Here is a 14,996-nt window from a genome sequence, read left to right as displayed (position 1 = left end):
AACTGGAGCGAGAAGCCTCGCAGTCGGTGGAGCTGAATAAAATCTTGATCAGACATGCCTTCTGTGCTTGCTTAACAAAAAATGACCCCCTTTTTGTAATTATTTTGGCCACCATGAGTGTGGAAGGGTATGCTCAGACATGAGTCCCTTGCTCATTGCACCATCAGGATTCAAGCAAGCCGGGCCGAAGACGGCTGTAATGCCAGAAACCGGTCCCCGGAAGCTTGTTTCCTTTCCAGTGAAGAATTGGCTTGGTAGTTTGGTCTGCCCTGTTCCCATGATGCACTGGGCCAGGGACAGACTAATTTGCATATAGCCAGGTTCTGAACTGGGATGGGTCAGTGAGCTAAAAAACGGTGATGGATCAAGCCCTGATCTGTTGACTGGGTAGGAGTGTTCTGATTAACTCAGATACTCTGTCCATCACCACCCCCTTTTTGTAATTATACTTTTGAACAGTAAGGCCTACACACAGGGCTTTATGCTAGCTGAGTAATAAGAATGTCCCAGGATATTCATACAGTAAAATCAATCCCTCTCTCATTCCCCCTTTTTGTTCATTTTATTGAACACCATTCGAACCGCATGTTTAGCTGCCGCTGGGGGTAGTGGCCATGGTGAGTCATGAAGGACCGACTCTTCAGGGTTTTTGTTCAGGGCAGCTCCTAAGTCCTCATGTGGTCCCCCTAATTTGTCACACATTGTCTCATAAGGATGTACCAAGTCTCTCCTTGAAGGAAGTGGTGGGCCACTATGTACCTGGGCCTGGTACTGACTATCAAGAGGAACATGTGCTGTGCGAGAGTCAGGGATGGTCAGCTACACTATATTTAACATTGCTAACTCTTCCCCGTCCCCTTGTCCCGTGCGTATTCCTGTGTATTCTCCTGAGTCTTCATAGTTCATCCCAACTACCTTAGACCTCACTTTCTTAACACAATACAGCATAATCTGTGTTCCGAAACATAACAGCAGCATCACGATTAATATTGGCATTAAAAATGTCAGTACTGCAGACAGCCATGAAGGCTTCCAGTCCAAATTGAACCAATTAGCAAAAAGGTCTGCTTGTGCATCTCCCTCCTCATGCATCTTTTTCCCCAAATTGTCCAAGTCCTCAATGGCCTTTGTAAGAGTTCCGTTATCTGCATCATTTGCCAGGACGACTTTCCCACTTTGGCGCATCCACCACCATTCATTGCAGTTAGCTGGTCCAAAACATAGCGGTGTTCCAGAACCATAAGCCGCAGAGGTCATAGTTCTTCTTTCACGGCGTTGAACCCATCACAGGTGTTGTTGACAAGCTGCATCAGTTCATATCTTGTGACCTGCAGCCAGCGGGCATTGGCTTTGGTCTGGAACAGGGGGATAACGCCCCTGAAGAAAAGTTCAGCATAGTTGAAAAGGCGGAAATCTTGTGGAATCTCATGAAATGGGCAATCTGAGAAATACTTCTTGACTTCCCTTTTCCGGTGGTAGAGCAGGGTGACATCACCTGTTATCGGGTGGGTATGAATGTGGGAAATGTTCGCTGCTGGAACAACCAGATGCAGTTCATGCATTGTGACGATAGAACAAAGTCCTTGCCAGTGGGGAGGCAGCTGCAGGTAGATGTGCTCTCTGCAGGCCCAATAGATGTCCATGAGGCTGGAGGTGCCGTACTTAAGGTCCGAATTGAAATGGGTGTTGCTGCAATTAGTATTTCGACCCACAGGAACTGTTCCGTTCCCTAGGAAGCAAAACGGAAGAGACTTTAGCTTGTATGGTCTTTTCGGTTTGTATGGTGTACCCTCATTGAAAGTGTATCTTCTAGTTCCCTGTGCCCATATCTCAGCACACTCCCTCTCAATATCCTTATTGAAATAATGTGTGTGCTCTTGTCCTACAATTGGGCTGCCTAAGGAGGCTTCCTTACACATTAAGTCATGTGGGCCATTCCACTTGCTGTTGAAATAAATATTGGCCTTCAGGTGCAGAATTGGTCTCCACTGACAAGGGCATGTGTCATGGGTATGGTAAGCTCGTTGATGTTCGGGTGAGTGGCATTTCGATGGGGGCGTTGGGAAGGTGAAGTACCCTAGTATCTTATAGTGATATTCCCAAACCTGCATTATGTCGGCAGGTACTTTCATATCACGGTAAACCTCCATTCTCCTTTCAAACTCCAATGGGCTAGTGACAACTGTAAATGTAATATACTTGTCATCCCACTCTGTAGAGTTTACAAATGCATCATCTATTTCTGCTGACAGGAGCTGTATCTGACCATGTATGCGACAAAGAAACAGGTGTAGGAGACATTTAGTGGCGGGCGGTGGAATTTCTTTGGGAAAGAGCAATTTATCTGCGCCTTCAGCATGAGAAATGTGTGAACACACAAAGCAGGACTCATTTGTGACCTTTCTTCCAACCTCCCTCATGTCCCTGTACCACATGTTGTCTAATAGTGCGTTGTGAATCCCATTATCCCCTGCTGACTCACTAGGGCGCGGGAGTGGAAATCAGGCATAGAGTGCTGGTCGAAGGTGTAAACAACTGTGTTTTGGACATTACTGACCCAGTCTGAAATTTGCGCAGCCTGTTCTTTCTTACGTTGGGTACGTGAAGTATATCTGACTGGCACTTTCTCGTGACCCATTTTATCTCTGACACTTCGTTTATATTGGCGGGAAGGTTTAGGGGTATCTGTCATAGGGGGATTCAGGGTAAGATCAGGTACCATGTCCCATTCTGTGGGGTCTGCAGGGGGTGCGGAAGGTGTCAAGGTGGGCACGGGGGTGTCATAGCTGCTGTTGGTGCTTATCCCAGTTTGCTTGTTACCAGGAAGTGTCTTGAACATGGGGTGCCCTGTGGTGGTGGTAGCTCTAATATTGCTAGTCGCACCTCTCTCTCTCTCTGTAAACCAGTGGAATACAGCTATTGAAGCAACAAACATAACAAAGAAAATAATAGCTATTGTGCATATCTTTTTCAGTGACATCTTGGTATGAGGGGTGGGTCTGTTATTGCGTCTCAGTCCATACGTCACCATACGATCTCCATACTTTTGTTCTTGGATAGTCAGTGGGAACATGATGCCTTCTTTACGGTCAATGTTCAGATTTCGGATGGTGCCGGGTGGATCCTCACGTGGCTTCGATGAATCCATTCCTTTTTGGCTATTCGGACAGCTGCTGGTGAAAAGTCCATTTGCAAGTGTTCGTTGAATTTGAGGTCTCTCCACTTCCGGACAGCTTCCTTTACAAAGATGTGTGTCCCAAGGCAGATAGGCGGGAGTTCATCAGAAATAGGACCCTTGTTCTTTGTCTTTGGTATCTTAATGGAAAGGAACTTTGAAGCACGCATTAGGGCACATAAATGAACAAACAATTCAGCTTTTATAATCTCAGAAGAAAGTTCAGCGTCTGGTTTAGTTCTGGTGGAAAGAACAACCATATTCATTGATCTGTCAGTGACAAGCTGGTGAGGTGTGAGGTGATGATCAGAACTGGGAGTCTTTCTGAGTGTAAACAGAACAATGGGAAGGCAATAGAGCCATTTTTTCCAATTGTGGCACTTATTCTACTGATCTTGGCTTTGAGCAGACCGTTGAGGCACTCACAAATACCATTGCTTTGGGGGTGATAGGCTGAAGTCAACTTATGTTTCAACTCCCAACATTGTGGCAATGATGTCAAGAATGGTGTTTAAAAAATGGCTGCCAATATTCACTGCGAGTCACTGCGAATGGCATCCAGTAATCCCAACGACATATGACCTCACGAAGCAGGAAGGTAGCTGCGGCCTTTGCGTCACAATGGACACATGGTCCAGCTTCAATCCACCGTGAGAATGGTCACACCACCACAATGAGGTATCGGTAATTCTGGCACCTGTCAATCATGTCTACATAGTCAATGTGGAGCTCTCTAAAAGGACCCTTGGACCTTGGTATTGTTGAGGCAACTGTTTGCATAGCTGGATATGGGGAATACTGTTGACAAAATGAGACATTGATGAACAAAGAGTTGTATATGTTCATATGCATTGGGGATGAACCACTCTCTCTGCAAAGTTGTAGACACGATATCACGAGGGACATGTGTAGGAAGGTGTAACTGAGTGAGTGCTATTTGTAAAAGAGCCTGTGGCATGACAGGTTTCCCTGTCAATGTCTGTCTGTAAATAAAATCTGAAGCATCCTGTTGTACTCCCCTCTTCTTCCACAACTCTTTTTCTTCAGGTGGGGTACTCTCCTGTATCTCTCTGAGGTGCAGTTGTGCAATGAGATGATATTGCTGTGTATTATCAATAGTGTATGGAAGTGATGGATCAGGTGTATCTGGGAGTGGTAAACTCGCTATGATCATCAACTGTATCTTGTGTATCTTCCTGCACTGCTGAGGGTGAATTGTGGGCAAGCAGAATGGGGGCACAGTCATTTTGTGCTGGGGATAGAGATGGTGCATGTCTGGGCCCTCTGGCTGCTGCTTTTGCAGCCCAATCTGCCCATGGCATTTCCTCTGGACACGAAATCTTGGCCATTTGTGTGTGCAGCACATTTTACTACAGCTACCTCTGTGGGCAATGTCAATGAGTCTATTAGTTCTTCAAGTAATTGTTTGTGCATCACAGGCGTGCCATCTGTTTTGAGAAATTCACACCTTTCCCATCTCAAGATTCTGGAATGTGTTGTTGTGGTGACATAAGCAGAATCAGAGTATACAGTAATTCTTTCATCAGCTCCATGTTTGAGGGCTGCAATGAGTGCCACTAACTCTGCTGCTTGTGCTGAGTAATGTGATGGCAGTGCTATCTGCTGTACAATGTCTAGAGAGTCTGAGGAGTTATTCTGTTGTGCTCTGACTACTGCAGCTCCTGTGTATCTTATTCCTGTCTTTTGATCAATGCTAGAAGAACCATCAACAAAGTAGACTGTACTGCCTGGTAATGGGACCTCTTTTGCTGTTCCTGACTCATATGGACAGTATGTGGCACAATCATGAGTGTGGTCATCAGTGGTGGCAATGGGATGGCCAAAGAACAAGACTGTATTCACAGTGTGACATTTTACAACCTTCAAGGATGGCAATGACAGTATGACTCTTCCAATGCTCATAATCCAGCATCTACCAATAGAGGAAAAGGCAACTGGAGACAAAGGAGGGGTCAACACTACAACCAAAGTCAATTTAACCCATGGTGGCCTCCAAACCCGTGGATGCAAGGCCAATTCCAATTCCCCCAACAGATGGGCCCTTTTGCACCAGGACCTTTTCCACCGGGTCAAAATATGCCTCCTTTTTAGGGTTTGGCCGAGGGAGATCGCGTGGGAGACGCCGGGCTCCACAAGGCCCAGTACAGTGGAATGTCCCCCCGCAATCGATGGACCTCCGGAGCGGCAAGCGGATCCCACAGGACCAAGCAGGAACGAGCACGGGGGCAGCCTCGTAATTAATATGAGCTCACGGACCCTCACACCACTGGAAGAAAAGGTACTCATCCGAGGCCTTGGATTTGTCAAAACAAACGCAGGAAACCCACTCCAAACTCAGATTGAAATCTCCAAATTTTTCAGGAAGGTGAGACTCCACTTTTTCTTTTCAAAGGCTGACAGTGAAGAAACGGGAGTCCTTAACACCGGACTTAAAAGACCATCGACGTTTAGTCCTCTGGCTGCGACTGTGCCAGCGAAAGTACTAACGTTCGAAGAAGCGGTACAGCATGACATTCAAGAATTGTTCAAACAAACCCATAAACCCTTCATGAACATTCCAAAATCAGAACAAGAGGCATTGAAGGCCTTGATGAATGACCAGTCGATTACAATCAAACCAGCCGATAAAGGCGGTGCGACGGTACTCATGGATACAACAGCTTACAGGGAAGAGTGCTTACGACAGACACACGATCCTATCAGCTCTTGAAAGAAGATCCCACGGCCAGACTAACTATGATCATTGGACACATTGCAGAGGAGGCATTAGCAGAAGGATGGATTACCACCAATGAGGCTGCCTTCTTGCAAACTCCACACCCAATAAAACCATATTTCTACGTCCTGCCTAAAATTCATAAAGCGCAGAGACCCCTCCAGGCCGGCCCATCATCTCCGGCATTGGGTCATTGTTGGAACCTTTATCGACTTTTGTGGACACCTTTTTAAGACCACTGGTAAAACTCATGCCCACTTATCTACAAGATACAAAAGATCTGCTGAGACTGTTGCCTGAAATAGAATTTGACTCCACAACAGACTTCCTAGTATCCTTCGACGTGGAGTCGTTGTATACCTCCATCCCCCAGAACGAAACATTAGAAGTTATAGAAACCCTACTAAGAGAACAAGATCTGGACTCTATAACACCCGTCTCCGTGATCATGGATCTGGCTACAATAGCCATGAAAGAGAATTGTTTTTGAATTCGAGGGCCAATGCTACCTACAAACATCTGGGACTAGCATGGGCAGCGTTTTTGCGCCGAGCCTGGCTAATTTGTATATGCACAAATTTGAACAAGATCACGTATTGCAGACTGGGAACCCATACTTAACATCAGTACGGGTTTGGAAGAGGTATATCGATGATATACTGGTGGTGTGGCGTGGCACTATACCGTCTCTTCTAGCCTTTCATGAATGGTTGAACAACCGTAATGGATTTTTGCGCTTCACAGTTGAGTACAATCATGATTCACTGGCTTTCCTAGACCTATTAATTACAGCAACATCACAAGGTCTAAAATCTGAGCTATACAGGAAGCCTATGGCTCGCAATTCCCTGTTACAATATAACAGCTGTCACCCCAAGTCACTACGTGACAATCTGCCATTTGGACAATTTCTACGGATACAGCGGAATTGCACAAACAAGGAGGATTTCAACAAACATTCCAAGGATTTGGAAGATAAACTTGAAGAAAAGAACTATCCTAAAAAACTGATCAAACGCTCAAAAAAGAGAACAGCTAACAATAACCGGGAAGCCCTGCTAGAACCTGCGACCCCGAAAGAGACAAACAACAGAATGACATGCGTCAATACATTCAGTACAAGATCTAATGCGAATCAGCGCATCATTCTAAAACATTGGAGAATTCTAAATACTGGAACTGATTCCCTTGAGCGCCCTCTTTTTGCTTACAAGCGCGGCATCAGCCTCAGAGATCAGTTGGTACACACCAGACCACCTACAAGAGCGGTCCATCAAGTGGGCACACTATGGAACATGCCTCCAGTAACAGGACACCATCCCTGCGGAAACTGTGCTGCCTGCCCCCAGACTAAACGCTCCACCACCATCGACATAGGGACAGGTCGGCCTTGGGAACAAAGACGTTTCACCAATTGTAATAGTAGTCAACTGATCTATTTAATTACCTGTACCTGTTCACTCAGGTACGTCGGGATGACTACTCGGAAAATAAGAACAAGAATCTCCGAACATAAGAGCACAATTAGGTGTAATAGACAGGCTACCAGACTAACAAATCACTTCATAGAAGCAGGGCATAAACCAACTGAATTTTAATGGACTGTGTTGGAACAACCTAATATCCCGGCACATATAACGGACGTGTCTAAATATCTCTTCATGATAGAGCAAAAATGGGTCTACAAGTTAAATTGTGACAAAGCAGGCCTGAATGAAGACATCCCTTGGATGTCACTATGAAATGATAGCTTCAAACTAACGTCCTGTGTAACTGAACAAAAAATACCCTTTTTTGACATATCACCATAAGATGATAGACCTCACTGTGTAACAACTAAGCTGTTGTCTATCGTAAATAACAACGCAATTATACATAAGTGAGGTAGTCGTAAATATTCTTCTGACCCCTGCCTTGCTAATTCATGTAAAAATTTGGCCTTTCATTTGGTATAATTTCGCTTTAAGATATTCATGTTGTTATTCCAAAAGGGAACTATGGATTCTAAGATCGCTGGCCATCATGTGTTAATATTCAGGAGTGAAATTAAATCATACACATGGTCAGTTAGAATGGACAAAATTTTGTGGACTACATCTCCCAGAAACAACTGCGGGGTCATGTGGGCGGGGACATCCAATGGGAACTGAGCCATATTCAATAAGGAAGCCACAAACCTCTGCCGCGGTACCTCCCCAAACAGCCCAGAAGGCTGCCAGGAGTACCGACGGAGAGGTAAGGAGAACATTACATGTAGGGACTTCTACTTAAATGCGCGCTAGAAATGCAGTTCCTGTCTAGTACTTTGATATCAACTCGAGTTTTAAACTTCCACCATAAAGCGCTAAAAAGATCTGCTGTGCGCATTTACACGCACCCGAGTTTAAAACTGACATTACAAAGTACAAATGCGGTTTGTTTTTCTAACCCGAGCATGAAGTGATTCATGCTTCTAAACTACATCTTACACGGTGTATTGAATGTGCGTAAGAACTGAGCTCTGTATTTGAAGGGTGAGAGGTGACTGGCCTCTGATCACCACATGGGTTCATTGCCAGGTCACGATTCATAAACGGCAGCGTTTAAATAGAAATGCACTTTAAAGCACAGAGTTGCATTCTCTTCAAATTCGAAATACAATTGAAGTCGTTTTTCGACAGAGGCCCAATATTCAGAGCCTTGCATAAAGTGGACAACGACTTTCTTAAATTAACGCTTCGTGTAAAGTACATGATAGCCTGAAAATAAATGAAAAGAAACTGCATCACTCTACATGACAACATGAACTGGGCGCAGTGATGAATTGTTTTTTCTTTCAATGAATAGTAACCAGGATTCCATTTAATAACAAGACAGTCTTTGCGCACAATAAGATCTTTCATAACTTGTACTCTTACTTCTAAGAGTTAATAGGCCGATGTTTTAGTCAGGATTAAACACACGCCGATCCCTTTACTTCTGTTTGACCATTTGAATGTCTAACTGCAGGGCGACCACACAGGTCATCACAAGTTTAATATATGTTTTAAATAATTTTTGGTACTATAGAGCGGGGCTCCATTATCCTGAGCTGCTTGCCAGGTGAGGCGGAAGCACTTCCCCCTTGAATTAAAGGTGAGCCTATGTTGTGTTGATAATACTCAATTCAATTACCATGCAAGAACATCACGTTAAGAATTATGGTGGTTATTCATATTAATGATGATATGTTTTCCTATTTTTGTTCTTGCTGTCTACGTGTGTGTGTTATGGCAACTCGACATCTGGAATTCTTCTACTCTACCAGAAGGGAATCCAGATGTGAACAGGTGACATTTACCATTTTGTTCACGATTGTTTTTTATCTATCACATAAGCAGTAGCAACTAATTATGGGTCCTGAGGAAGCGGCAGGTACCAATGTGGACCTTTAAACGTCCGCAGAAACATGTCGACCAGATAACTCAGTCAGTATTTATTTGTTAAAACTATCTGACTTGTTTGCACTCTATTTGTTTTTATTGTTGGAAGTGCACGGCTCCAGAATAAAGGTATATTGCGTTCACTATCCAATTTTACTAGAAACACCACCTTTTTTCATCACCATTCACCAATCACCTTTGCACTGCTTTCAGTTACAAACAACATCTAGCTACCACGCTATAAACTACCTCACCAATATCAACCATCTCCCAATAACATCTTGGAGTTGGTTGTTTCGGACTACCTACTGTGAAGTAGACCATATGATGAATTGGGCGGTACAGGAAAAGTAACTGATGGACACTTACTCACAATAGGTATCTGTCCAGTAGTTTGCTTATATTCTAAGCTTACACATAGCCATTTCCACACACATAGTAATTTTACATTTCTAGACCCACAGTTATTCTTTATGTTTTCCATAGTCTAATAGGGGGATTATAACTGTGCCTAGGTCGTTAAATATTCCCTCGGACCCTCTCTCCAATTCCTTTGTTTATTGTAGTATGACTTCGTATCCTGACACTCTTTGTGTGGTAAGGTTCCTTTTAACTTGTTGTATTATTGCAAAGACAGCATGCTCAGTATACAGTGTCAGAGGGGAGCCCATAACTATGGGGGTGCTCTTTTCGACAGCAAGGCCTGTTCACAGGGATAATGGCCCCTCATCACTGAGTCTAACATGCCACTGAAGTATGCAATTTTTTGTGGCCCTTTTGGGTGAGGACTGCTGTCATGACCTGTCCATTGCAGTGAGTGAACAGATAGAATTCCTTTGTGTAGTCAGGAGAGCCTAACACTGGTGCATTTGTAATTTCATCTTTCAGTTTTGCAAAGGCTGATGTCATTTCAGGTGTCCAGTCAATCTTGTTATGCCTGTCTTTAGTCATTTTGACAGCTTTCAGGAGTGGTGCAGTGACAGTAGAATAATCAAAGACCCACTGTCTGACGTAGTTCACTAGTCCTAGGAACTTTTGCATGTCTTTGACTGTCTGAGGTTCTGGAGTGTTCCTTATTACCTCTACTCTTCCTGGTGTAACTCTTCTTCCTGATGCTGAAATCCTCTGACCCAGGTACTGAACTTCTTCCTGACAGTATTGCAATTTTTGTTTGTCTACTTTGTATCCTCTCTGTGCTAGTGTTGTAAGCAGAGCAATTGTATCTTGTCGGCACTCTTGCTGGCACTGGTGCTACAGAGGAGTATGTCATCGACATATTGTAGCAGAGTGCTGTCACATTGGAATTTTGACAAATGATTTTTGACAACTCTGTTTTACACACTGGGGGACTCACAGTAGTCTTGATGTAACCTTTTATATGTGAACTGCCTATTTCTGAATGCACATAACACTGACTGTCAACATGCAATGGGACACTGAAGAGGGCATTCTTCAGGCCTATGATCAAAAAATACTGCATATCTTGAGGAATTTTTGTTTGACAGCCATCATTCTGGTCGGTGGTGTATCAGGAATGGAGAAAGTCATTGTGCCGATCTCATGAAAATATATTCACATATTTAATTTGACCATGAGATCACGTCCCAAGAGATTTACTGGGGACTGTGTTGTGTAAAGTAGACGCTGCTGAGTACTTCTAGCTCCTATTTCCATTGGTACTGGCTTGGTGAAAGGGACCCTTGTTATTGCCCCAGAGAAACCCTGTGTGTCTGCACTTTGATTGGAGATGGGCAGTGCTCCTTCCCTTATACAGGAGAATGTGGCACCTGTGTCAATCAGAAAACTATACATTTTGTTGTTAATCGTGACATACACAACTGGATTCTCTCCAATATTTGTGAGACACAACAACAAGGGACACACTAGGGTTGTCTGTGGGCTGTCCTAACTTGAATACCCTCCAGGCCGGTACTGCTGGATGGTACCCTGCAAAACTGAATTGGCGGGTGGCAGTACTGTGGCTCCCAGAGGTACAAGAACTTGTGTCTGTGGCACCATTTGGTACACCGGCATTTGTTGCTGAAGCAGTTGTGGCTGTGCTTGTTGAATTGGGGGCTGTACTTGGGCCATCACCGGTGTTTGTAATTGTACCTGCTGCAGCATTGGCTGTTGCTGTGCTGGAGAAGCATAGGTGTACACTACTTGGGGTTGCAGTGGTTGTGGCTGCTGCTGCAGCTGGTCATGCAGCTCCTGGGCGTGATGCTAACAAACCAGGGGTAAGTTGGGGTCGTGCAGTGCCTGTAGAAATAATGCGTGATGTTCACAGCCTAGTGGGGCGTGGGTATCCTGTGAATCTCCCTGCCTCTCCGGGCAGTTGGTGCTTGGAGGAGATGGTGTGAATGAATGCTGGTGGGTGAGATCAGGGCTTTCGCTATTTACTACACTTCCCACTGACTGAATTAATTCTGTGGAGGACTCTTCAGTAGTATATGATGTTGATGGGGACACCAGTGATAGTTGCAAAGGTATGTCTTGAGTGTCCCCCATAGAGGGGGAGCTCTGTGAGTACTGTGGTCCCTCAAGTGTAAGGTGTGGGCTATGGGTAGGGGATCTATAGGTTCGCGTTGGGACTCCCAACAAGTTCCACGCTTTAGATATCAAGGAAATTTGGCGTCTGTTAAATTTTGTCAGAGTTTGTGCGCTAGTGTTCTGTACTGCTATTATTTTGTTATCTAATATGTGCAGAACTACCTCAACTGGTTGCTGTCCACTATAGCTCATCTGTATTTTCTAGTGAAATATATATCTATATACTATCGCTGTCCTTATGTGTCAGTTGTTGAGAATGTAGGATAGTTTAGTACAAGTTCGTCCCCTAATGCCTCTTTAATGACTAAATAAAATGCCTCTTTAATCTCTTCTTTATCTGGGCCGTTATAAACACCTTCTGGAGAGAGGTCGGTCAATTGTAGGGCACTAGGGTGTTCGCCCAAGCAAGCAATGAGGACCTTGCTGCGCAAAGGGTTGCGGGGCCACGAGATGATCACTACAGTGGGTATCTCTAATCCTGGTGTTATCATAGAAACATGCACGTGTATTGTGTATGCAGTCTTGTATGTTCTGTAACCCTGTATCCTATTCATTGGTGTGAAAATGTAGTTTAAAAGAAAGACATTTTCTGCAGACCTAAATGACACCCAATTATTTTAAAATAGCACAGTGAATTCCTCTAGCTTTTTCCTAGCGAGGTCTGTTGTGCTGATGGGGTGGCAATCCTGAATGATAATTATGTACACAGGAAAGTAGCAGCATTAAGTTAGTATATCTGTGACAATTGTGGCGCAATACTATATCTGTGACAATTGTGGCGCTCAAGATGCTTTAGCTTACAGAATCTTTTCAGCTAATCAGTGGCAGATCAACACACATGGGGATACATAAATGCATTTTCAATCTCCCTAGTTATTGAATCTCACTAACAAACCAGTGTTCTGCATTTGGCAGTGCCCTTCAATAATGTTCACAAAAATATTTTTCAGCAGCATCCTACAAGCGGGCCCTTACCCTTAAATGATAGTATTGGTATGGGGCCAGTCATAAAAATATTATTCTACAATTAATATACATGTGCGTATAATCAGACAATGAATCAACAAAAAACAATCAATGTGCGCCTAGATATTATAGTCTCACTAGAGTCAGCCTATGTACCAGCCAGTGACTTCCAATACAATAACCATGAGAAAACAATAATCACAAAAAAGCTACACTTTTAGACCTAATAAAAAAAAAACTCTATACATCTATACCACTAGGTACTAAGCAATAATATACAGTCCTGACAATGCCTAGTAATTAGCGAACATTTGTATATGTGTTTCAAAACAGAAAAGCAAATGCAAATGTTTTTAGTGTTTGAACTTTTTACCAAAAAATTGCGCACTTTGGCCACTAGAGGGCGCTAAAAGGGCTTCCTATGATAATGGTGTACACAAAAAGAAAAAATTAAAAAGACACTTTTAACTGGCAAAAACGCAATGCTTACGACAAAAAAGCCACTTAATGTTCCCGGGGAATCACTTAATTGTTTACATAAGCGACATCTAAAGATCTAAAGATTTAGCTTCTTCTCCATTAACTATTGAAATGGAGGGTATCCTTCCCTGTTTATTGTACAGAGGATCACACTTTGATAAATATTGAAAAGATGCAAGTTCCAATATTTCCCTTCCCTGTCTCTTATTAAATCAGACTGCGGATCTCTTTTTTCAAAAGCAAAATAAGCAAAATAGGCGCTGAAAGATGCCAGACGCAATCTTCTCTTTCTTGTATTTACATTACAAGGGGCACAGTAATAACATATGTCTATTCCTAGAAGGATCAACACGTAAATCACATTAATTACCTAACTTCACTGTCAGGCTTCAGAATTCCACTTCTCACACAACTTACTTTCCCTCTGTTTGAGAATATCTATAGCAAGACCAACAGAGAGTAACAAACCGGTAACCTGAAAGGGATACAGCTGCGTCATAAACATAAACACCTCTCCACTGCTAACCAAGAGAAGACAATCGCACCAGGCAGTCCAGATATAAACGTACCCGTGCGTGCTGTTCCTGCATATGGTTCAGTGAGAAGGGAGGGCACGATCATTTAGCAGCCTGCATTTCCTCCTGGTCCGTCTGTTTCCTATAAGTTGGTTACTGCTATCCGAGTCACAACACCAAAATGTTAGAGGGAAATTTATTACGGGGCAGAAGGGCAAGGGGCTGGGCGCAACAGCTCAGAAAGCCTGCGCTGGGATGATCGTGAGAGTGAGCTAGGGACAAAGAGGCAGCTTAATTTGTACCGGAGTGTCCTGGAACGCTTGCTCTAAAAATAGAGAAAACAGATATTTGAGCCGTGTAAACCGAGACTGAAAGTTTAACAGTTTTATTAAGAAGATGCAACTTCAAGAAACTTCAATATAAAGGCATAAAAATCACATTAGTTCTGGATCCACTGCTCCGCATTCTCAGAAAGTCACGTGGATCAGATTTCATTTACTGAACATTGTATTTACTCACTACAAGCTTCTAAACAGCTAGAGAGACACATTTATCATTTGTGGCAGAAATGCATTAAAAAAGCAAAGTACATTTTATCTGGGAATACTCACATCTGCCTATAAGTGAGAAATCCTGCAATTACAAGTTGAACACTTCAAATGTAATAAGGAAAAAGCAAGGTTAACAGAGTATATAGCAAATGCAACATTTCATAAGACAGAATATAAAATAAAGCAGTAAATTTAAAGTACATGTACAAGGGCTCTCAAGTAACCCTTGGAAAGAACTCACTTACGAGGAGTAATTCAAAGAGGTCTTTGTGAACCTCCTTTTTATATGTTTTAACACATTGGCTGCTAGGGAGATTATCCTGCTGTGCTGACCATCTTGGACTCCCATTGTACATGATGAGCTCAGCTCGTCATGAGCACACGAGCAGTGTACTGCATGACGAGCTGAGCTCGTTATGAGCATGGAAGGGGTTAAGGCGGTGTGAAGTCTATGGTAACGTCATCTCACGCCACCCCATGCCACTTATCCTACCTACGTCACTTACGGCCTGGTACGTACTTTTCCCATCCATACATTCAAGTGCAGCCCTTTCCTGTAACTGCGGCACGTATGCTCTAGACTAAAGGTCATGCCTCGTAGACTGGAAGTTTGTCATAAAT

At 43.5% G+C, this 14,996-nt stretch overlaps 1 protein-coding gene across 1 annotated transcript; it reads right to left on the bottom strand.

The window, feature by feature from the left end:
* Positions 1-435: 435 nt before the first annotated feature.
* LOC144824463 (uncharacterized) lies at positions 436-14,131 on the bottom strand. The gene is made up of 2 exons (XM_078683557.1): positions 13,879-14,131; positions 436-3,315 (listed from the first exon to the last, which is right to left on the bottom strand). Exon 2 carries the CDS (start codon positions 2,433-2,435, stop codon positions 1,254-1,256), a length of 1,182 nt encoding a protein of 393 aa, XP_078539683.1. The 5' UTR covers positions 2,436-3,315; positions 13,879-14,131; the 3' UTR covers positions 436-1,253.
* Positions 14,132-14,996: the final 865 nt, after the last annotated feature.

The sequence above is a fragment of the Lissotriton helveticus genome, chromosome 3_1, assembly GCF_964261635.1.
Source record: "Lissotriton helveticus chromosome 3_1, aLisHel1.1, whole genome shotgun sequence".
In the NCBI taxonomy this organism is placed as follows: domain Eukaryota; kingdom Metazoa; phylum Chordata; class Amphibia; order Caudata; family Salamandridae; genus Lissotriton; species Lissotriton helveticus.
The sequence above is the reverse complement of the archived record's forward strand: the minus strand, read 5'-3'. Positions and strand labels throughout refer to the sequence as shown.